Here is a 22,443-nt window from a genome sequence, read left to right as displayed (position 1 = left end):
TCGACGCGAAGGAGCAACGGCTCTACTCCAAGCTCCCTCCGGATGTCCGAGTTCCTCACCCTATCTCTAAGGCTGAGCCCAGACACCCTACAGAGGAAACTCATTTCAGCTCACCCTTTCGGTCACTGCCCAAAGCTCATGACCATAGGTGAGGGTTGGAACAAAGATTGACTGGTAAATTGAGAGCTTTGCCTTCCAGCTCAGCTCCTTCTTCACCACAACGGTGCGGCACAACGTCCGCATTACTGCTGATGCTGCACCAATCTGCCTGTCAATCTCCCGCTCCATCCTACCCTCACTCGTGAACAAGACCCCGAGATACTTGAAGTCCTTCACTTGAGGCAACAACTCATCCCCAACCCGGAATTTCAATAAAGTCAAAATGAAATCGATGACGTGTATTTTGTCTGAGCCTCAGTTGATTTATATTTACACCAAATATCAACTCTCACCAGTTGTTCATAAAGTTGCTCAGATCCTTCCAGAGGATTCAACCAAACAAGTGCCTTGTTACAAAAAGAAGTGTGAACCAGTATTTAATCTAAAATTTATCATTTTATAGCCACAGGTAATTTTTTTCTCTCAACAGTCTTTATTGAGACAGTATATAGCCTACACATGAAAATAGCCAAAAGTCTATAATGTCCAGCAGGAATGTCTTCATAAGACATCTGAGTGAAAATAAAACTTTATTAAACCAGTTTGCTCCATTTTACAGAGGCTGGTGTGGACAAAGTGCATGAAAAAGAAGAATTTATCCATCTCATATTCGGTTATCTTCTGCATAACTTGTTCCCACGTATTGATAATAGGTGTGTGGGTCCTCCATATAAGGAATTGCCTTATGGTTTTTACTGTTGTGCAGGGTGGTGCTATGTAGCCTAATCTGGGTTTCCACGGCCCCGGATGGTACTTCCACACACGGTGTGTGCGTGTGTGGGGAGGGGGGGTGCGCGCGCGCGCGTGTGTGAGACTCGCTGCAGACCAATAGGAGGGAGTGTGTGATGCTGCCGGCCGCTGGTTGGGCTCCTCTCCTCGGCTCAGCATCTCCGGAGCGGACCGACCCACTCCTCCTCTCACCAACGGGGGAATCTGGACACTTGATTCACTTCAAAAGGACCGTGCGCAGACAGGCCGCGTTGTTTTGTCCTCCTCCATGTGTTTTTCCACAAATGGAAGCAGAAGTGTTGAACCCCCAGATGATGGCGGACGTCAACGGGAACGCTAAAGTCGCCAACGCGGAGCTGGAGGTGATCAAGCTGCAGGAGCTGGTCCGAAAACTGGAGAAACAAAACGAACAATTACGAACCAGAGCAAACGTTGTAAACAACGGGCCTCCTCTGCAGAGCGCGCCGGCCTTCCTGCACGGGACCAGCCAGGATTTCTCCGGGAATTACGGCGTGCTGACCCCGACAAAACCGCATCCATGCGCCCCGGGTCCCTTCTCCCCGACGGAGGAGCCGTTCGCGTATTTCCAGCCGAGCTCGGTGTGTCACGACGCGGCTGCGGAGGAGTGCGGCGCCGCCGGACCCACGGTGCTGGACGAGGTGGAGCTTTTGGACCTCGACACCCTGCTCCCCATCGGAGAACCCGACAGCTGGTAACTGCCCTTATTCTGCTTAAATGACCTAGTTTTGCATTCATTTTGAGGCTGCATTATGACTTGTGTGTTTACGTTCAGGACGTTGTCCCCGTTTTATACTGGCTGCAAAGAAAAAACGGATAATATTGCATGAGGCAAATTTGTGAGACAAAGATGTGCATTCCACACACGATCTCCCCAAGCCAGTGTTCAGATCCCCCTGGTTCATGATTCCTCTATTGATTCTTGGTTATTTTTTAGACTCCTCCAGCCGCGAGGAGATGGGACTTTCATACACTGGCATGTAGGCCCGCTTCTGAAATAAGAGCAAAACGCATTTTTATCACCTGGGTTTTGATCATCCCGTCAGTTAAGACGTGTAAAATGTGTTGAATGAGGAACAATGGAACCTGTTCTTGTCCCTGATCAAATGCTCGTGCTTTGTATGATCCGTTTGGCCCCAGGCTCAGGAGTCTGATATACTGATGCTGTGAACCCTTCCCATCTCTTGTGTCCCTGCTCATGTGGAAAATGTGACACACTCATACAGCCCAATGCAGCGTTTATGGTACCCAACATGCACCTCGGGGTCATACTGATGATCTTCTTAACACAACTGATTGTTTCCAAGTCTGTCCAGCGCAGTGAACTAGTCGCCGCATGAAGAAGTAAGCTCCTCTCAAGCCTTAGTTTTCTGCTTTGTCACACAGACTCGGGAGCTACGATAGTTCTAAGCCAGCGGGTTGTTTTGATCCACGTTTTATCCTCATAAATCAAACACAGAATCCGACTGTGATCTTAACTTGTGGTCAACCGGAAATTAGAGCCCTCGGTTTTATGGGCGAAGGCTCTCCAATGTGGCCCGTAAAACTGGGATCTAATATCCAGAGGGAACGCAGTCGATCTTCTTGTCTTGTCGATTATGTGATGGCTCTCCTGACGAGCTGGATGTGGTTCGTTCTGGCCGAGGCCCAGGGCGATAAATACGTGTTAAAGGTCACAATACACGCCACTTTATTCACAGATGCCAGAATAATGGGTTTAGACGTGAGGGGATAGTGCACAGGGCCTCTTGTGCCTCACGATAACGTAGACAAAAGATATAATCCGTATGTCACCTCACCGTCACAACTGCTTTCAGTTTCATATAATCTCATTCGTTGCATTGCTTTTTGCTCTTTTAAGACACTGTGAACCTATGAGGGCATGTTGCTTTTGCCCAGATGTAAATGCTCCTCCCTTTCCACAGCCGTGAGTTTAGCGTTCCTGTAAGGTGCTTGGCTGACTGGATTATTGGGCTGTGAAATATTACGGCTGTAAAACTCGTCCCATGGCCCCCAAGCCGGCGCTTACCTCAAGGTCTCCAGCTGCTCCATGGATTTATATTGAAACGCTGTGCTCTGTGGATAAACATGCTATTCTCCACCTAATTTGATTTCAGCCCAGTTATGTTTCACTCTTTCTATTTTCTGATTATGAATTTTGAAGCGATCCAATTAGACTGCGGGGGCAATGCTAGTCAGCCATCTCTGAGTGTAACTTAAATGGAAATGATCCCGATTTTCAATACTAACTAGAAGTAACACTCCATCAGCAGCCATAATACTGAGCAGCCTTGTGTGTCTCTGAAGTGCCGCCGAAATCGTCAATCCGTAAATATGAAAACTACCCTTCCTTCCTGGTTTGCAGCTACCATCAGTGGGCTACATGGAAGTAGGGTACATTGAATAAGAAAATGTGAACGAAAACGCTACATACAGCTGATGCCGTGAATGCCACCAAACGCCCAATGCTTACTCATTCCACGGCAATGCATTGTAACGATCACGAATGACTAGACTCGCTAGCCGGTTGGCTAATGGGTCGGACCAATGTAGCGAATTCAGGGGGCAGCCGGGAACCACCGCAGCCGGGACGTGAACCTGGGTCGGACCCTTTAGTCAACTGGTTAAGGTAGTCACCTGTGGTGCGGGAGACCCGGGTTCGTGTCCCGGCTGTGGCGGTTCCTGGCTGCCCGCTGAATTTGCTTCATTGGTGTCAGAAGTGGGAAGGTGAAGACTGTGACGCCATTGGAAGTACGTGTGCCCAGAGGTGTGTGGGGCTCGTGTGGGAACTGGTATGCTGAAGCGCAGGGATGCGCTTCCCGAAGAATGGGGATAGTGTAACGATCACGAATGCCTAGACTCACTAGTTGGTTGGCTATCGGGCCAGAACAATGTAGGGAATTCAGGGGGCAGCCAGGACCACCACAGCCGGGACGCAAACCCGGGTCTCCTGCACCACAGGCGACTACGTTAACCAGTCGGACCCTTTAGTTGACTGGTTAACGTAGTCACCCATGGTGCAGGAGACCCAGGTCTGCGTCCCGGCTGTGGCAGTTCCCAACTGCCCCCTGAATTCCCTACAATATATTGACGCTTTGGTCAAAGCGTTGATAAACAGCAAACAAGGTACTCTTTAGCATCTGTACAGAGACGCAGCAGGTGTTCCATAGACACCAGTGTTTAACCACAGGCCTGATATATGAATATTAATGACATACAGGTTAGGGAGTGGTTAAGGGTAGTGGTTAAGGCTAGGTAGTGGATAAGTTTAGGGTTGAAGTTAGGTATGGGATGGCCTGGCATGTCTCATACAGATGCTGACGCATGTCATACTATATCGGCATTTTGGCAAAACATGACACCATGGGATGAGAATGAGCTCAAATGTCATTAAGACGGTTAACAGATTGTCCGCCTGTGACATCACCAACGGGCACTTTTCCAGTGGCGTTTTAGCGATACACAAAAGACTTCTCAGTATTATGGCTGCTAATGGAGCGTTATCTCTGCAACATACGTATATATGGAGAGAGATAAGGTTGGAAATCAAGATTCTTGTCCTTTAATTGTGAGTTGTGCTGTGTTTTAGGCTTTATGTGAGTCTCAAGGCCAAGTTACATGGCGAGAGGGTCCTCAGTCCTCTGCAGTGGTGCAGGCAGGTACTGGACCACCCAGGGCCGGAGGTGGAGCTGGCGAAGAGGACCCTCTGTCACAGACTGGACCAAGGTACTGTAGACCCCCAACCAGACCCATGGCCTTCATCTGTGAACTCATCTGGACATCTCTGCTCATCTGTCTCTCGTGCTCAGTGAAATGTGATCATAAGCTGTGACAAACTTACCGCAAATTGTGTTCCCATGCAATATGAAGCTTTCCATTTCATCCTCTGAAGTCTTTAGTTACACACAGCTCAAAGATGTCCAGCTGGATTGGGTTTTAAGTATCTCAAGCTAGTTCCCACAGTCTTTCTGTATTTTGCAAATGAGGTTGGAAGAACTCCCAAATAATGCAAGTTGCATTTTCTTTCACCGGGGTTCAATTAAGAGCAATTAGTAGGAATTTGTCACTCTTGAGAGAATCAGTCTTGGACTCGTGCTGTGCTGTGAGTGATGGCACCACACTGTTCTGATTAGAGGATAACACATTGTAGAGAGGATTTTATAAAGAAGGCTATCCCATTGCTCTGCTCGAATGATCATCTTCTTTTCCTCATGCCCATCTGAATGCAGCTCCAAATGCTCAAATATTAATGTGTGACTGATGAAATGTAGATTTTTTTTTTAATTCACACATACAATGCATATAAAGTTTGAAGCGGTATCCATTTTGAAATAAAGCACAAATGTAGTCGGGGCTAAAGAGGACGGTTACAGATTCAGTGCTTAAGTTTCGCAGAGGTGCAGGAGAATATGGTTTCCATAGAAACCCCACTTACATCAGCTGAGGCGGATTTGCTGTACAAGAGACTCGTATGATGAAAAGTGTGTATATGTGCATGCGTGGATGTCTATAAGTGTGCGTGTGCACTTTGATTTTCCGATTCAAAAAGGTTCTTGTATAAGAGATTATCTGTAGGCTTGTCCTGTCCACACTACAATTGAATAATAACTATGTGTGAGCATATCTGTGTGTGTGTGTGTGTGTGTGTGTGTGTGTGTGTGTGTGTGTGTGTGTGTGTGTGTGTGTGTGTGTGTGTGTGTGTGTGTGTGTGTGTGTGTAGGGGGGGGGTGCATTTGGTTTAGATCCTTTTCTTTTTCTAAGGCTGGATTCAGTGAAGGTTGGCTCTCCTCCTGGGTCATGAATACATCCTTGTTCCTCAGCCCGGTAACTGTTGTTTTTGTAGCTTTGCTGTGAGTGCTGGTTCCATCCAGAGGTAGTCGGGCCTAATTGTGACAGGAATGCCAAACACACCACACGCTCTCTCCCCGGCCTCTGCTTCTAAAATACCAGTCGGCGGGAGCTGGCTCTGTGTTCATATACCGATCACACACCCTCATGTTATCCGAGGCAGTCATCACTTGGTGCTAATCGGTATGAATCTGTGTAATGATATTAATAATAGTTTCCTGCTTGCTGTATTATAAACGTAACCTGCCCAATCCAGAGCAGACTGTAGTAGATCTAATTCTGATTTGGGGGGAAAAGGGATGTGGCCCACAGAAACAATCCCTGCTTATCTGGAGATCCCCTCCAAAAAAAAAAAGCCCTAGTTTAACCCAATAAGCTGCAGTGGTAAGCTTAACCTTGTCTTACTGTATCAGCCCCTCTCATCCAAGCTGTGATTTGACCTAGTCATTTAGACCATCAATACTGATCTGGAAGAGCCCGTTTAATGCTTGACCAGTCTGTTTATGATATTTATTAGTGTGTGTGTGTGTGTGTGTGTGTGTGTGTGTGTGTGTGTGTGTGTGTGTGTGTGTGTGTGTGTGTGTATATGAATGTATGTAGGCTATATAATCAGAGAGAGAGAGAGAATCTGTACAGAGATGCTGGATTTAGGAGAGAGAAGAGAGAGAGAGAGAGATGCATCCTCATATCTTTCCTTGTTTTGTCATTCTCAGCCAAGCGGTGGAGAGGCGTCTCCTCTGTTCGTCCCTACAGCTGCATAGAGAGTCTGTCCTCCCTTAGCTGCCCCATTCTGCCTTATTCTAAATCTGCTGCACTAACCGAGTCCACAGGTAACCTGCACACAGACCGATTGTCTCTCATACCTCTAACCGTCCAACCACCTAATTAACATTTACATAAGGATCTAATCACAAAACACTCATTGTTAAATCAATTTGTGTGTAAATTGGAGGTGACCCTCAGTCACGTCAGCGTTATTTGTAGATTAGATATCTGGGGATGGTGTTTGTCAGTTCACCCTATGGGAAATGGGCCTCGGGTAACACAAGACTGCTAATGTACTGAGAATGGGATCCTCACATGAGAGAAAACGCTGCTTGTTTTTGCTTTTGCTTGCTCTTTGGGAAATGCAGAGTTTGCATTTCAGGCAAGATGAAGCACTGCAAAGCGCCTATATAGAGGGAAGAATTTTTTAACTCTTGGGGTTACAGAATTAGACCTGCGGTAACTTGGAATTTAGTAAAATGCATGCAGCTCACCACGCAGCCCTGAATTGGATTAAGGGGATATTGGTGATGGATGAATGGATGGATTGATGGGTGGATGGACATGCAGCTCAGTGAAAAATGGATATTATCAGGGAGGGGGGGATAAATTAATCTCAAATTTGCGATACTAAACTGGGAAATTTTTAAAATTGCAGGATTTCTCTTGAATCACACTGTTGAAGCGCAATGGCCAGAAGCTGTGAAGAGGTTAAATGTCGTGATTTCTGCATCTCTTAAATTGTTTGAATATTTAAACATAAAACATGGGGCAAAAATATATACGTTTTTTTGTACATTTTCTCTGGATTATGGCAGTTTTCACATTTTACTGTAGCTAAGAGGAGATGGTGCCTTGAAATATAAACTTAGCACAAAAAGTAAGGAAATGTGTGTTTGGTAGATTATTTCTTTGTTGTAACAATGCTTCTTGGCAATAAATCTTATACCGTTGGAAAGCCTGTTTATTTCCCTTTTAAATGGGACCACATTTGTAAGGAACATGCATTTGTGGGATGAGCAGCAGAGCTGAGTATGTGGGTTGTGCCCATGAAACATTTGCCAGATCTTCTCTGCCAATGCCAAACAGCTTATTTTGCTGTTGCTATTGACTCTTGTTTTGAGCTTCTGGTACCCCAGGTGCTGACAATCAGGTGCCTGATATAAGATTTATTGCCAAGAAGCATTGTTACAACAAAGAAATAATCTACCAAACACACATTTCCTTACTTTTTATGCTAGGTTTAGTTATAGCAAATCAGGAGGTACCTGTTAGTTCCCAGCCCAACATCATATGAAACCGTTGTGCTCTAAGTGTCTTGATGCATGGTCAGTAATCCAGGTGAGAAAATCCAAGAAGGTTGAATCAGTTCATCAGGATACAACGTTTACTGAGAGATACGTTTCATCACTCAACTGAGTGACCTCTTCAGTCTAATCTGACCGCAGGTATCCCCACCCCTTATGAAATATGTTAAGAGGGGGCATCCAGGTAGCATAGCAGTCTATTCCGTTGCCTACCAACATGGGGATCACCTGTTCAAATCCCCGTGTTACCACCGGCTTGGTCGGGCATCTCTACAGACACAATTGGCCATGTCTGCAGGTGGGAAGTCGGATGTGGGTGTGTCCTAGTCGCTGCACTAGCGCCTCCTCTGGTCGGTCGGGGCGCCTGTTTGGGGGGGGGGAGAGAATGGGGGGAATAGTGTAATCCTCCCACGTGCTACGTCCCCCTGGTGAAACTCCTCACTGTCAGGTTAAAAGAAGTGGCTGGCGACTCCACATGTATCAGAGGAGACATTTGGTAGTCTGCAGCCCTCCCCGGATCGGCAGAGGGGGTGGAGCAGTGACTGGGACGGCTTAGAGAGTGGGGTGATTGGCCAGGTACAATTGGGGAGAAAAAAAGGAGGGGAGGGAGAAATAATATTTATTTATTTGTTTGTTTGTGTTAAGAGGGAACGACCATCCCTGAACCGAGGGAGGGCTAAGAGTACATCTGTCACCATCTTTGGGCGGCATGGTGGCGCAGTGCTTAGCACTGTCGCCTCACAGCAAGAAGGTACTGGGTTCAAACCCCGGGGTTGTCCAACCTTAGGGTCATCCCAGGTCGTCCTCTGTGTGGAGTTTGCGTGTTCTCCCCGTGTCTGCGGTGGGTTTTCTCTGGGTGCTCCAGTTTCCCCCACCATCAAAAAGACATGCATGTTAGGGCTAATACGCCTGTCTGTTCCCCTGACCAAGGCAATGGCAAGAAGAACTGGAGTTGATCGCCGGGTGCTGCATGGCGGCTGCCCACTGCTCCTAGCTACACAGCTAGGATGGGTTAAATGCAGAGCGTAATTTCCCTACGGGGATCAATAAAGTACATCAAAATAAAAAATAAAAAATCTTACAGTGCTGTGATTGCAACATAACTGAATCCTCTGTGAATAGTACACATGGCCATCGATGGTCACGCCCATATTTGCATATGAAACTGATTGTTGGTTTCGGTCGTTATGCAGCTGTATTGTTTATAAGGGTGGGGATACCTGCAGTCAGTTTAGCCTGAAGAGGTCACTTAGATGAATGATGATGAAACGTTTCTGTCAATAAACATGGTATCCAGATGAACTGATTCAACTTTCTTTGACGTTGTGCCCTAAACTCCATCACTTTAAACTCCATCACATGCTTTTATGACTAGCCGCACATATTACCACTTGTTGCCATGAATGTGAACTGACATTTTTATAAGATGAATGGCCACATCATCTATAGCTGAATTCCCGAAATGGGTGTGTCTGAAGCACCTGTCAGGAGTGCTGAATTTGAATACGTACTAAACATAAATACTAATAATTTCCGTATTTAAAAAACAGCTAACGCTGAATGTAAAATGAGCAGTATTTCTTGAACTTGTAATGCGGCTGAAAACCCCATCAAATTAATCTGACAGTTTGTGCTTTAACCTCCCGGTCATTGTGGCATCTTTCATCCAAAGTAAGATGTAAGTAATAAGAGCAACGTGCCAAAACATCTGTTGGTGCTCTGCTAGTTTTGGAGCTGACAGCACAAACATAGCCCACATTCTGAAACAACCTGTTAAATTTGAGCAAGTTACCACCGGATTACAGAGATTAAAGGTTCATACCCTCAAGCGGATGGACATGCTCAGACTAGTCAAGAAAAATTAATATCTAGAAACTTCCTTCTGTGGGATTCATCCGTGGATAGATTTTGGATTTTGGTTCTGAAGTGTGGGGTAAGTCGCAGATTTAACCCTTCTTTGGCTTTCTCTCCTTCCAGCTTCCTTCCAGTCAACCAGTCATCCTTTACACCAGCAGACGGTCCCATTAAGGACCAGCTGCAGTCTAACAGACAGAGCTCCTACCTTCCTCTCTAACGCCTCCCTCCACAGTAAGACTCACACCGACAACCTGTCTGTCTGTCTGTCTGTCCATCTATCCATCCATCTGTCCGTCTGTCCATCTATCCATCCATCTGTCCGTCTGTCCATCCGTCCGTCTTCCATCCATCTGTCCGTCTCTCTGTCCATCCGTCTGTCTGTCTGTCTCTCTGTCTGTCTGTCTGTCTGTGTGTCCATTTCCCTCCTTCTGTCCGTCTGTTCATCTCTCTATCCGTCTGTCCATCTCTCTGTCTGTCCGTCCACCTGTCCCTCTGTCCATCCATCCATCTCTGCCTGTCTACCCACCCATCCGTCTGTCTGTCCGTCCGTCCATCTCTTTCTGTCTGTCTGTCCGTCTATCCCTCTGTTGGTGTCTGTCTGTCCATCCATCCGTCTCTCTGTCCATCTGTCCATCTCTCTATCTGTCCATCAATCTCTCTGTCCGTCCGTCCATCTTTCTGTCTGTACATCCAACCATCTCTCTGTCTGTCTGTCTGTCGGTCTGTCTGTCTGTCTGTCCGTCTGTCCATCTCTCTGTCCGTCCGTTCATCTCTCTGTCTGTCTGTCCATCTGTCCATCTCTGTGCCTGTCTGTCCATCCATCCGTCTGTCTGTCTGTCTGTCTGTTTGTCTCCACCAGAGGTATGGACTCTGTCATTTGGGCTCAACTGACTCAAGTCCGTCCATCCCTCTGTTTGTGTCCATCTGTCTGTCCAGCCATCTCTGTCTGTCTGTCTGTCCATCCATCCATCTCTCTCCATCTGTCCGTCCATCCATCTCTCTGTCCGTCTGTCTGTCTTTCTGTCTGTACATCCAACCATCTCTCTCTCTGCCTGTCTGTCCATCCATCTGTCTGTCTGTCTGTCCACCAGAGGTGTGGACTCTGTCATTTGGGCTCGACTGACTCAAGTCATACATTGGACAACTTCAGATCATAGGCTGTATAAAAAAGATGGACGTAGCACCTGTGATGGATCAGTTTCTGATGGGGAATTTTATAATATTTGGCTTTATGCTCACCACTATCTTGTCAGTTGTTGGAGCCAGAAAATCCAAATTTAGGCAATGTGATAGAGCGTGGCTGGAGCTTGGGTGGGACCTCTATAGTCTTTACATTGCATACACTGCGACTTGTCAATCAATCCAGGACAGACCTGGAATGATTGACATGCCACTTTTTTTTTACTCCTTAATATCATTTTAATGGAACAATAATTTCAAAATCTATTTTCATGGCTTTCCCAAAAATAAGTTGTAGAAAGGCACTTCATAAGTACATAGACTTCATACCTTAGGACCATATAAACTCAAGCATCATACAGTACCATCTAGCAGCCTATACTTTTGGCTTCTTGTGATTATTGGCTGTTTATGACTTATATGAGCACCTCTTTAAATTAACAGTAATCATAGAGGGGATAAATATACACTCTTCAATGATATATGGTCCGTTTGCTCCAGGTATGTCCTACATGGATATATATATATATATAAAGTAGGTTGCCCAAGTCAGTAGGATGCATCTCTGCTATTTATCTTGTAGATGTGGGTCGCAGGCAAGCAGCCATCAGCCCTCAGTCGTCATTGGACAGCGAGTTGGGTGTGTCAGAGCTGGAGGAGGACTCCATCTCTATGGGCTACAAACTGCAGGACATGACAGACGTGCAGGTCATGGCACGACTTCAGGAGGAGAGTAAGTCAGCTCTTAAAATGTCCTTTAGACGGAATCGATAAAGTTGAGGTTGCACTGAATCAGGAATCAGATTGCCTTTTTCATATCTAAAAACCATGAAGATGGTATAATAAAACATTCAGCAACATTTTCTTTATTTATAAATAACTAATATTGGGTTTTTTTTTAATTCCTTTATCCATAACTGGTCTTAATTGTCTCGAATTGTGAGGGTGCGGTCTATTCCTCATTAATATTCATGAGTGGGTGACATTCGAGTAACAAGTACAAGCAACGATTGGTGGTGAGGGTGGGCGGATTTTCATGGTTTGATGATTTGATGTGATTGGCTGTATGTAAATGAGCATCTGATGACATCGTGAGTATCGGGGGGGGGGAGATCAGCTAAGGGAAGCTGAACCTTGGAGAACTCTTAAAAAGGAAAATAGAAAAACTGAATTATACCTTTTATATTTCTTTCTCATTTGACATTCTAGTGGCTTTAATGTGGCTTTAATGAGGGTCTTACGTATCATAAAACAGTTTAGAAGTGTCTAGTTCCCAGCGGAAAGGACCATGCCGGATAATTGATACTAGAATGTTTTTCTAGAAACCACACACCCACACATCATTAGATGCTACTTGCAGCACAAGATTAATTGGTAAAATGGTCAAAACACCGTCGATCTTTACTTTAAGGGGAAAATTACCCGATTTTAGACATCAGGATCTTTACTGAACTTGAGACGTATTACACAGGAGTTTTTTTTAAGTGTTTTTATGTCTCTAGAGCAAGTGGTTTAAAGGCAGAGAAAATTAATTGATTTTGTACAAAAAGACTACATATTTAGAGTAAGGCTTTACTACATTGGGAAAACAAATCCCATGCAAACTCCCACTGGGGGTGTGTGTATTTGGATATTAGGTTATTTATACATGTAAAAATTATTTTTTATTTTTTCAGAAAATGTCTTAGTTACTCTATTATTGTTCTTGGTAACATGCGGTGAAATCCTTGCCGGGGTAGGCAGTGGCCTACTGCGGCATATGTGTACATTCAATTAATGCAGCAGCCCAAGCTCATATTACGCATGGATAGATTAAGTGTAGTCTGCATTAGCTGGGCTATAAATCAACAAATATACCTACTGCAAAGTCACTCAGATGTGGCGCTAATGCACAATCAGACCCAATCAGCGGACACGTCAAGCATACAATGTGTTCACACACTGTAGACTGATACAGCACAAGAAATGCCTTTGTGTCGAGAGAGAGAGAGAGCGCTTTGTGTTAGCACACCGATAAGTAGAAAAAGCTTATTCACTCCTCTACAAAATGCACAGAAGTGCACCGATAACCACACACAATGAGGGTCTGGTGATGGCACACAAGGATAAAGAAAAAGATAGAAATCTTGGTGTCAGCGCATAGTAGTCAAACACTGGACAATGTACACAAAGCCAATAAAAGGTTTTAAAAAAGTAGGATCTTACCCTTCCGCTGGGTAAGATCCTGCAGGTCAGGTGTTGGTTTCCAACTTGCGACCACATGGCCTGGCGGCCTGTCCAGGGTGTCTCCCCGCCTGCCGCCCAATGACTGCTGGGATAGGCTCCAGCATCCCCGCGACCCTGAGAGCAGGATAAGCGGTTCGGATAATGGACGAATGGATGGAACTCTTTTTTTCTTCATAAGACAACGTTAAAAATCTTTGTAAGTAAGAAATATCCATGCTGACCACCGCCAATAAGCTACCTGCACGAGGTGTTAGGAGAAGGGTTCAAAGTGAGAAGGAGTGTATGTCACGTGACACAGGAAGGGTTTTTTTCCCCCTTTATTGTACAAAACATGTGACATGGGAAGTGCTCAGGCAGGGTCGGTCTTTGCCACATCATTGATCAGTCATCACAGTGTGAGAACCAACTGCGTCTGCGCAAATCTATGAAAACGTTGACCTTTGCACCAAACCTGCTGACAGAGGCGCAGAGAGCTTCTGCCTCAGCCCATTCCTGCCTTCAGGAACGGCAGTTTTTAGGAGCAAGCTGTGACAAAAAGAGCATACTATATTTTTCTAACAAATATTCTGATTAGTTTTACTGGAATATGTGTAATCCAGAGACAAATTATGAATAATGAAAATTTAAAATAATAAATAAAAGTAGTAAGTATGAAGAAATGATCAATAAATACAACTCATCAGCATCGGTGGTCACTCTGGGTCAAGTATGACCATCCTCCCTCTGGGTCCTTCTGGGTCCTCAGGTGGCCGTAGAGGTCAATCCTGGAGCCACAAAATGGGATGATGCCTGCGCATGACAGCTTTTTACATGGAGTGGCTGATGCGCTTGCAGCCACCACACGGTCCTTGGGAGGGGTTGGCAAGAGTCCAATGGCATGGAGAACTAAAACGATTGGGGACCACCCTCTTTTGCAGCCTTCATCCACCTTCACTGCCGTTGTGACCTGGAGACATCTTCCACCAGTTCGTTAAGGTCTTTGTTGGATCGCGGTTCGTCTGGAATCTCCCCCTTGACCTATCCGCCTTGGGTGACCCTACCAGGAGCCAAGCTCCGGACGGCATAGCTCTTTGGATCATTTGTACACACAAGCTTCTCCACCACGGCAAGGTGGTGATCCAGGAGAAGAAACAACTGTCATATAATCTCAACATTTCTTTTTGGCTTTGGTGAGGCACTGCCTACCCTGCCTGCACATCACTCGTTGTTCTAATAAAGCAGTTTTCTGCTTGTAAGTGAAGTATTTATAAAGATTGCCACAGTATTTATTCTAAAGCACTGCCCACTCGTCGTATGCCATGAATCTCAAACGCAAAGCCCTGCCTCCCTGCTGCCTTGATTGGCTGAGGAGAGAGCTAGCACATAGCATTCTGGGTAATGGACTACTGAGGCTTTCTGGAGATTGAAGCCTATTTGGGAATAAAAGGAAGCATATCTGGCTCTGCTGTATTGGTTTTAATTCTTTTTTAAATTGTCTCTTTAGAGTCCACTTGTCTTTGCTAAAGTGAAAATACCACAGCAGGTAACTTACCCTTTAAATCAGCTGCTAATTGTAGTTCATTCATCCTTTCACATAATGACAATTTTTCCAATTTGTGTGATCGTTGAGTGCGATGTCTGTGGTTTTACAATCCTTGTCATCCCTTTACAGTTTTCACAGTTTTCTTTTTGACTTTTAGGTCTGTATTTTTCTCGTTTGTGTGTATGAAGTTTAACGTCACCTTTACACCACATGTGTTTGTCTTATTCCCCGTCAGGTCTGCGACAGGACTATGCCTCTACCTCAGCCACAGCCAGCCGACGCAGCTCCAGCTTCTCCATACACTCCCTCAGGCGCAGTGAGATGGACCTGGAGGAGGAGGACGAGGATGACGAAGGCTACGACCAGCTTCCTCCGCCCCAGCCTCAGCTGTTTCGCACCAGCTCGATGCAACGGAGAAGTCTTCCTCACTCCCACACCTTCTCCAGTATCAGAGACTGCCGACGCAACCCGTCCACGTCTCAGTTCTGTCTGAGCGGGCTGTCGCAGTGCTCCGGCCCATCCAGCCTGACCGCGGACATAAGCACAGCGTACAGGAGTAGCGCAGGTGTGTATAAGGTTTATTGTGAAATGAAATGTGTTCTGTAATGTTGCCAGCTGTCCTCTTTCCTTTTTATTTATTTATTTATTTATTTATTTATTCCTTGGAAGTGGAGATGTGACCGCAGGGGTTCGGCTCAGATAGACACCAAGGGTGCAATTCACGCTGTACAAAGTTAAGCATCTTTACCCACTTTTGAGACGTCCCCAATTTCACTGCAGACAGCTTCTGTATGTGCCAAAGAGGATTTAAGGAGCATCTTAGGTTAGGGTCAGTATGATAGTTTGGTCTTCTCCAACGCTGGCCTATAAGTGAAAGTTAGGTCATATTTTCATCACATCTTTGTTTATTTGCGTTGAGTCCATTCATATGCACCTTCTAATGCACCTATGTCACCTAATATTAGGGAACAAGACTGCAAATTGAAAAAAAAGGATGAAGGATGAAGAGAATGCATTGTACTTGGTGGTTGGATGCTGGGGATAATAATATTGAATGGTACATACTCATGGACTCACTGCAAATACATTTTTAGTTTGTTAATAAATGATTTGACAATTCCCTGAGAAGAACATTTTTTTGCTCAAATTTGTTTTTTATTAACTACATTAAGTACTTTTGTGATTAATGATTTATTATGAAGTTTAAAAAACTTTGAAAATTATGCTATGTAAAACTAAAATTGTAAGCTGCTATCTAACTTATTCATAAGATACTATCTCACTTGGTTAATTGTTTCTAAATAGAGATTTGCAGATACATTCATATCTGGTTAATCTTGTCAGTTTTGTTGTAGGTTAATTTGGTTTTGCACAATTTCATTTTACGGTCTTACTAATTGATTGTAATCTGAAACACAGTTAGGTATTCTTAGAAGAGAGGCATACTTTTGGTGGGTGATAATTCACTATAGTCTATGATACGGGATGAGATCCATGTTCAGCATGTTTAGCAAATACTTTGTCTGAATGGCGGAGATCAAAAGTTTCTGTGTAAAAGAACTCCAGCTATTCTGCTAAAGACCACTAAAAATGAAGTGTTTAGGGCGTCTGGGTGGCGTGGCGGTCTGTTCCGTTGCCTCTGGCGCCTCCTCTGGTCAGTCAATGCACCTGTTTGGGGGGGAGGTAGAACTGGGGGGGAAATAATGTGATCCTCCCATGCGCTACGTCCCCCTGGCGAAACTCCTCACTGTCAGGTGAAAAGAAACGGCTGGCAACTCCACGGAGGAGGTATGTGGTAGTCTGCAGTCCTCCTCGGGTTGGCAGAGGGGGTGGAGCAGCGACTGGAACGGCTCGGAAGAGTGGGGTAATTGGCCGGATACAACTGGGGAGAAAAAGGGAGAAAAAATCCCCCCAAAAAAAGTGAAGTGTTGAATTGTGCCTGATCTGGTGTGTTGACGTTGTTGCGTAGATAAACTACGACGAAGCATGCCCAACCTGATCCGAGCTCCCAGCATGACCAGTGTTCCCAGTATACCAAGCCTGGCTTCCCCTGTTAACCCCTCACCTGGCCCCTCCTCTCTGCCAATGATGTCCTCCCTGCGGAGTAGTCAGAGCTTTGACTCGTCCAGCGGGCTCGCACGACTCCAGTCCTCCAGTAAGACACACTCCATCTGCATGAGTAAACCAGTCCCACGACCCAAACACCTGTTTTTATTCTGCACCAGATGTGGTAGAGCACTTTTTTTTAATTTAATCCTACACATGGATAATCTACCAGTAGCACATCAAGAACACCCATGCAAAAGAGAAACGAATGAATATATACGTAAATAGCAATGTGCCTTATCTCTTGTTTTGTGGCGTTTGCTATTTCATCGAGCTATCCAATCATGCTAAATACTGTAGCTAGCAACTTGGTCAGCTAGCTGGCTCCATTTACAGTATAGCACAGCTAACAACACAAACTGTTACTGCTCCTTATTTTTCATGTAATGTACCTATTTTATTTTATTTTTATGTAATATTAGTATAATCAATAGTATGATAGAATTGTGTAAAAGTAATAGTAAAGTAGTTTGGTATTAGTGTTAGCATATTGGTAGTTTAGTATATTATATTTTAGTATAAAAGTGTAAGAGCATTGGTGTAATCTATGAGTAAAATTATTCTTTTTGTACAATAGTTATAATTACAAATATAATTTATTTGTATAATATATTTGGATGCTTTATTAGCATATTCTGTGCTTCTAACTAGCTGCTACATGGGAAGTTCCCTTTGGAAAGTTATAGTCATTCTTCCCTTTACTCTTCTATTTAATTCTATGCCATTTGTTATCATAAATATGCTCTTCTAAATAGTTGTGATAATGATGTTTACATCCAGTCAGTGTGGATAATTTAGGGGATATTTAGAGAACACACAAACTGTAGTCCATTGCTCTAACCCTCCTCTCCACCTGCCCTTCATTTCAGTTCCTGCCCCCGGTCAGCTGGGTCAGCGGGTACAGAGCGTGGGGAGCTTCCCCGCCATACCTCGACACCCCCTCAAAGCGACTGCCTACGTCAGTCCAACCATCCAGCAGGGCCCGTCCTCCACACCGCTGTCCTCCTCCGTCAGTCTGCACTCCGTCGCCGGCAGCGGGGCCCTGCCCCAGCCCTTAAAACCTGGTGGGACATCGGTACCACAGCCCCTTAAAGCCTCCGCCAACAACCAGGCCGCTCCACCTCGCAGTTCCCTACCTCGCCCAGCTTCCTTCGTGGGGACCAGTGGGACTCGTTCCAGCAAACTTGCCCAGCCGACACGCAGGTGAGGACGAGTATGCCAACTTACAAATCATCATTACGGATTTCAAGCTCAAATCGCACTCATAGCTAAGGCCAGCACACACTGGCGCCGCCAGACCCGAGTTCAACATAGCTCCTATTCATTTTAATGTAAACCCCGCCCACACCAGCTTCGTCTAGCCTCGAGTCGATGCGTCCTACTTTGTCAAGCGATGAATTCTCAGGATGCTGTTCTAGTCCCGGGTTTGATGCTAGTGCTTGGCAATATTATTATCAGGATAATCATGGTGATGGATGTACTCTTAATGCCCCCCCCCCCGGTTCAGGGATGGTCATTCCCTCTTCACATAACTCCCTGTTCAAACCAGCGTTCCCCCCTATCAAGGATGTGCACATCCTCATCCTTGAGAGAGTGGCCACTGGTCTGTAGATGGGTGTAGACTGTTGAGTCCTGGCCTTATGTGTTAGCACTCCTGTGTTGTGCCATCCTCTTGGCCAGCATCTGTTTGGTTTACCCGATGTACAAGTCACGGCAATCCTCCTGGCACTTAACAGCGTACACTATACTGCTCTGTTTGTGCTGGGTGACCCGATCCTTGGGGTGGACTAACTTCTGGCACAGCGTGTTTTGGGGTTTGAAAGCAACTGAGACGTAGCATTTGGAAAATACACGTCTCAGATTTTCCGACACTCCCGCCACATACGGAATCACCCCTGGCTTACGCTTTGGCAGCTGTTGTCGTTCTCTCTTCGATCGGTTGGTGCACTGTTTGGGCGTCTTCCTGGCTTTGACAAACACTCAGTTAGGATAACCACACTTAACCAGGGCCTGTTTAATGTAGGATTTCTCCCCTTCTCCGACCGCTGTGTCAGTGGGGATGTTGTCAGCTCGGTGGTACAGCGTCCTGATTACTCCTGGTTTGTGCTCCAGTGGATGATGAGAGTCAGACATTAAGTACTGATCAGTATGTGTTAGTTTATGGTAAATATCAATAATCAAATGTCCCTCATCACCAACTGCAATTTCACAGTGTAAGAAGGCTAACCTGTCATGTTTCACATCCTCCCTGGTGAACTTGATGTGGTTGTCCACAGAGTTAATGGGGTCAGTGAAATGTGCTACATCCTGAGATTTAATTTTAACCCAGGCGTCGTCCACAAATCTGAACCAATGGCAAGGTGGTGTCCCTGGATAGGACATCAGAGCCCTCTTTTCCATTTCTTCCATATACAAGTTGGCCACTACAGGTGAGACTGGGGAACCTATAACAAACCCATGCTTCTACCTATAGTACTGCCCCCTGTATGTGAAGTACATGGACTGAAGACACAGCTTCAGGAGCAGACACACTTGGTCAATGTTTTTTTTTGTTTTTGTTTTTTCAGTGTGAAGGTCAGTGTTAAGGGTGGTCCTATTGCTAAGGGTGGGGTCATCCTGTAATTTAATACGGACTACCTCCACTGCTTCATCAACAGAGACACACACAAAGAGAGACTTAACATCATAAGAAACATTGTTTCATCCCTCTCCATAATGATGTCCCACACCTTATCCACAAAATCCATAGTGTTCTGAATGTGATGCTCATTAATACCTACCAATGGGTTAAGAATATATGGAAAAAAACTAGAGATGTTATGGGCCACTGAATTAATCATACAAACAATAGGCCGTAATGGCACATCCTGTTTATGTACTTTAGGTAAGCTATACAGACTAGGTGTAGCGTCCCCTGGGTATAATCTATGGTACAAAACTCTGTCAATAGCATTGTCCTGTTCTAACAGCTTCAGACAATCTATCCCCCTTTTCTTGTAACCACTGCCTGGATCTTGTTTCAGGGGCTCACAAGTATTCATGTCGCTAAGTAGCATTCTAACTTTCTCATGATAGTTTACAACAGTACATCTGCCTTTGAGTGCCGGAAGCCCAAGAGTACTTCTGTCGCCATCTTACAATGCTGTGATTGTAAACATTCCCAAATCCTCTGTGAATGGTACACATGGTCATTGTAACGCTAGTTAATGCTCACGCCTATATTTGCATGTGGAACTGATCGTTGTTTTCGGTCGTTATGCATCTGTATTGTTTATAATTAAGTAACCTGCAGTCATATGAGGCTGAAGAGGTCACTTAGATCAGTGATAAAACATTTCTCTCAACAAACGTTATGTCCAGATGAACTGATTCAACTTTCTTTGATTTTCTAATCTGGATTATTGAGCGTGCATAAAGATATTTCTAAGGGTGTCCGGGTGGCGTGGCGGTCTATTCCATTGCCTACCAACACGAGGCTCGCCGGTTCGAATCCCCGTGTTGCCTCCAGCTTGGTCGGGCATCCCTATAGACACAATTGGCTGTGTCTGCGGGTGGGAAGCCGGATGTGGGTATGTGTCCTGGTCGCTGTTCAGGGAGGACGGGGAACTGGGGGGAGTAGCGTGATTCTCCCACGGGCTACGTCCCCCTGGTGAAACTCCTCACTGTCAGGTGAAAAGAAGCGGCCTGTGACTCCACATGTATCGGATCAGGCATGTGGTAGTCTGCAGCCCTCCCCAGATCGGCAGAGGGGGTGGAGCAGCGACCAGGACAGCTCGGAAGAGTGGGGTAATTGGCCGGATACAATTGGTCAGAAAGGGGGGGGGGCCCACAAAAAAAGAAGATATTTCTAGCTTTGGACTAATTTTCTCAACTTGTTTCTTAACCCTGGCAGTTTACTGGCTCCTCCAAAGAGCCTGGCGGCCCTCAGCGCCCTGAGGGACGGCAGCTGGAAAGATGGCTGCTACTGAATGGAGGTGAAGCTGGAGGATAAGGAGGTGCACAGGGTAAATAGATGTGGATGGACAAAAGTGTCCTGAATCTGTTTTGACTGTTAACATTTGGCAAGCGTCGTAAAACCAGAGGACTGAGTAGAGACTGTGAACATAATGGGTCCAGCAGGCTGGATCTCTATCTTACTACCTGCTGAAACATAGACTGATCAATTTAAAAATCATCACACCTGGCAATACGCTAATAATCAATTGTTTGATATGAACTGAATCCACTTTGATATGTGCTTTTTTGACTGGATGTTGTGGATAGTTATGATCTCATTCAATAGAATGGTAATCCATCTCCATCTGAAGGTTTAGAGAAACTATAGTCTATTATGCTTCTTCATTTTCTATGACCATTTTTTTTGCCATGATTCATTTCTGTTTGGTTTAGGTAATGGTGTTAAATATGAAGTTGGAACCAATGTTGGAAGTTTTGTCACATCTTGTGCCTGTATAAAAGTGGTGGAATTCATGTCAGTTATATTTATTTATTTTGAACCTAAAGCACTTTTTATCAGAGCTATTCTTAGCGCATTAAAACATGTGAAAATAACAGTAAGTAACATAAAACTGGACTCTTACCGGGACATTTTAGCCAGATTTTCTTCATGACTGTTTACATGACAAAGGATTTTTTTCTGTGTTTTCTGATGGACATTGGCGCTGCAATGGTATTGCACATGGAGCTCTGATGCTTTTTATGGATGACAAGAATTTGAAAAAGAAGAACTTTTTAAAGAGAATAAAGCATTTCAGTAATATTTTATTTGCTCCCTTTTTTTCCAGAATAACTCTTGCAGTGAATTTTTGAAAACTGAAAGGAAGTCATTAGATATTGAGAATTAAACTAAAGCCTTACATCAAAAGAACTAAGCGGCAATGGACGGGCTCCAAGCACTTAGTGTAATGCGGTTTAATATGTAAGCATAGCGAAAACTCCTGAACATGTGTGTAAAATTTCAGGTTGCTATCTCAACATGTTCCTGAGTTATTGCAAATTTTGTAAAATAAGCTATTCTGGAGATGCTCTGTACCAAATTTGATGACAATTGCTCAAAATTTGTAGGAGTAGCAAAAAACAAATTTGGACAAAATTCAAAATGGCGGAAAATCTAAAATCTATCAAAAGGCAGTCTTCGACTTATGTGGCCTTCAGAAGAATTCGAACACATGTCACATGCATAAATTGCCACAAGGTCAGCACATTCAGATTGGACACGTGGAGCTTGAACCCTAGACCACTGTATGTCCTGAGAAGAGGACTTAACTGCCTGCACCACTGTTGTTCCCCACACACCTTCTTACATCCATCCATCCATCCATTATCCAAACCGCTTATCCTAAGCAGGGTCGCAATTACAACACAGTGGCCTGACTGGGGTATTTTTATCTGTTTAATCTTGGAAGTTCACAATAATTAAAGTACCGATGATAAAATTCTGAAAAAAAAATCAGACACCATTCTGCTGGTTTTGGGTGTATTGTCAAATACTTCGGTGAATTTGATCAAAGATTTGGTGAAATAGAAAATGTGCATACAGTACTAATTACAGTGTGACACTGAATGTCACTGCAGACTCATCATTTGACATAGCTGAACGCCATTTGAAACGTGATATCGAGCATCTGCACAATCTCTGTCAGTTTTGGTAGCATTTGAACGAAGACCCAATTTCCCCTTGGGGATGAATAAAGTATAAAGTATTCTGAAGACTTGTGGAGCTCCATC

At 44.8% G+C, this 22,443-nt stretch overlaps 1 protein-coding gene across 2 annotated transcripts; it reads left to right on the top strand.

Annotated features, from left to right (window-relative positions):
• The first annotated feature begins 1,172 nt into the window (after positions 1-1,172).
• Positions 1,173-20,684, top strand: slain1a (SLAIN motif family, member 1a). 2 transcript variants are annotated; one of them, XM_056290039.1, is made up of 9 exons: positions 1,173-1,600; positions 4,496-4,632; positions 6,468-6,584; positions 9,804-9,914; positions 11,446-11,595; positions 14,846-15,175; positions 16,580-16,765; positions 17,586-17,919; positions 20,609-20,684. In XM_056290039.1, the coding sequence occupies exons 1-9, from the start codon at positions 1,173-1,175 to the stop codon at positions 20,682-20,684; spliced, it is 1,869 nt and encodes a 622-aa protein (XP_056146014.1). The 2 variants fall into 2 exon arrangements, with proteins under 2 accessions (XP_056146014.1, XP_056146015.1); XM_056290040.1 differs by lacking the exons at positions 1,173-1,600; positions 4,496-4,632; positions 6,468-6,584; positions 9,804-9,914; positions 14,846-15,175 and having other exon boundaries at positions 11,535-11,595.
• Positions 20,685-22,443: the final 1,759 nt, after the last annotated feature.

This window comes from Lampris incognitus, chromosome 11, assembly GCF_029633865.1.
Source record: "Lampris incognitus isolate fLamInc1 chromosome 11, fLamInc1.hap2, whole genome shotgun sequence".
Classification (NCBI taxonomy): domain Eukaryota; kingdom Metazoa; phylum Chordata; class Actinopteri; order Lampriformes; family Lampridae; genus Lampris; species Lampris incognitus.
The sequence above is the reverse complement of the archived record's forward strand: the minus strand, read 5'-3'. Positions and strand labels throughout refer to the sequence as shown.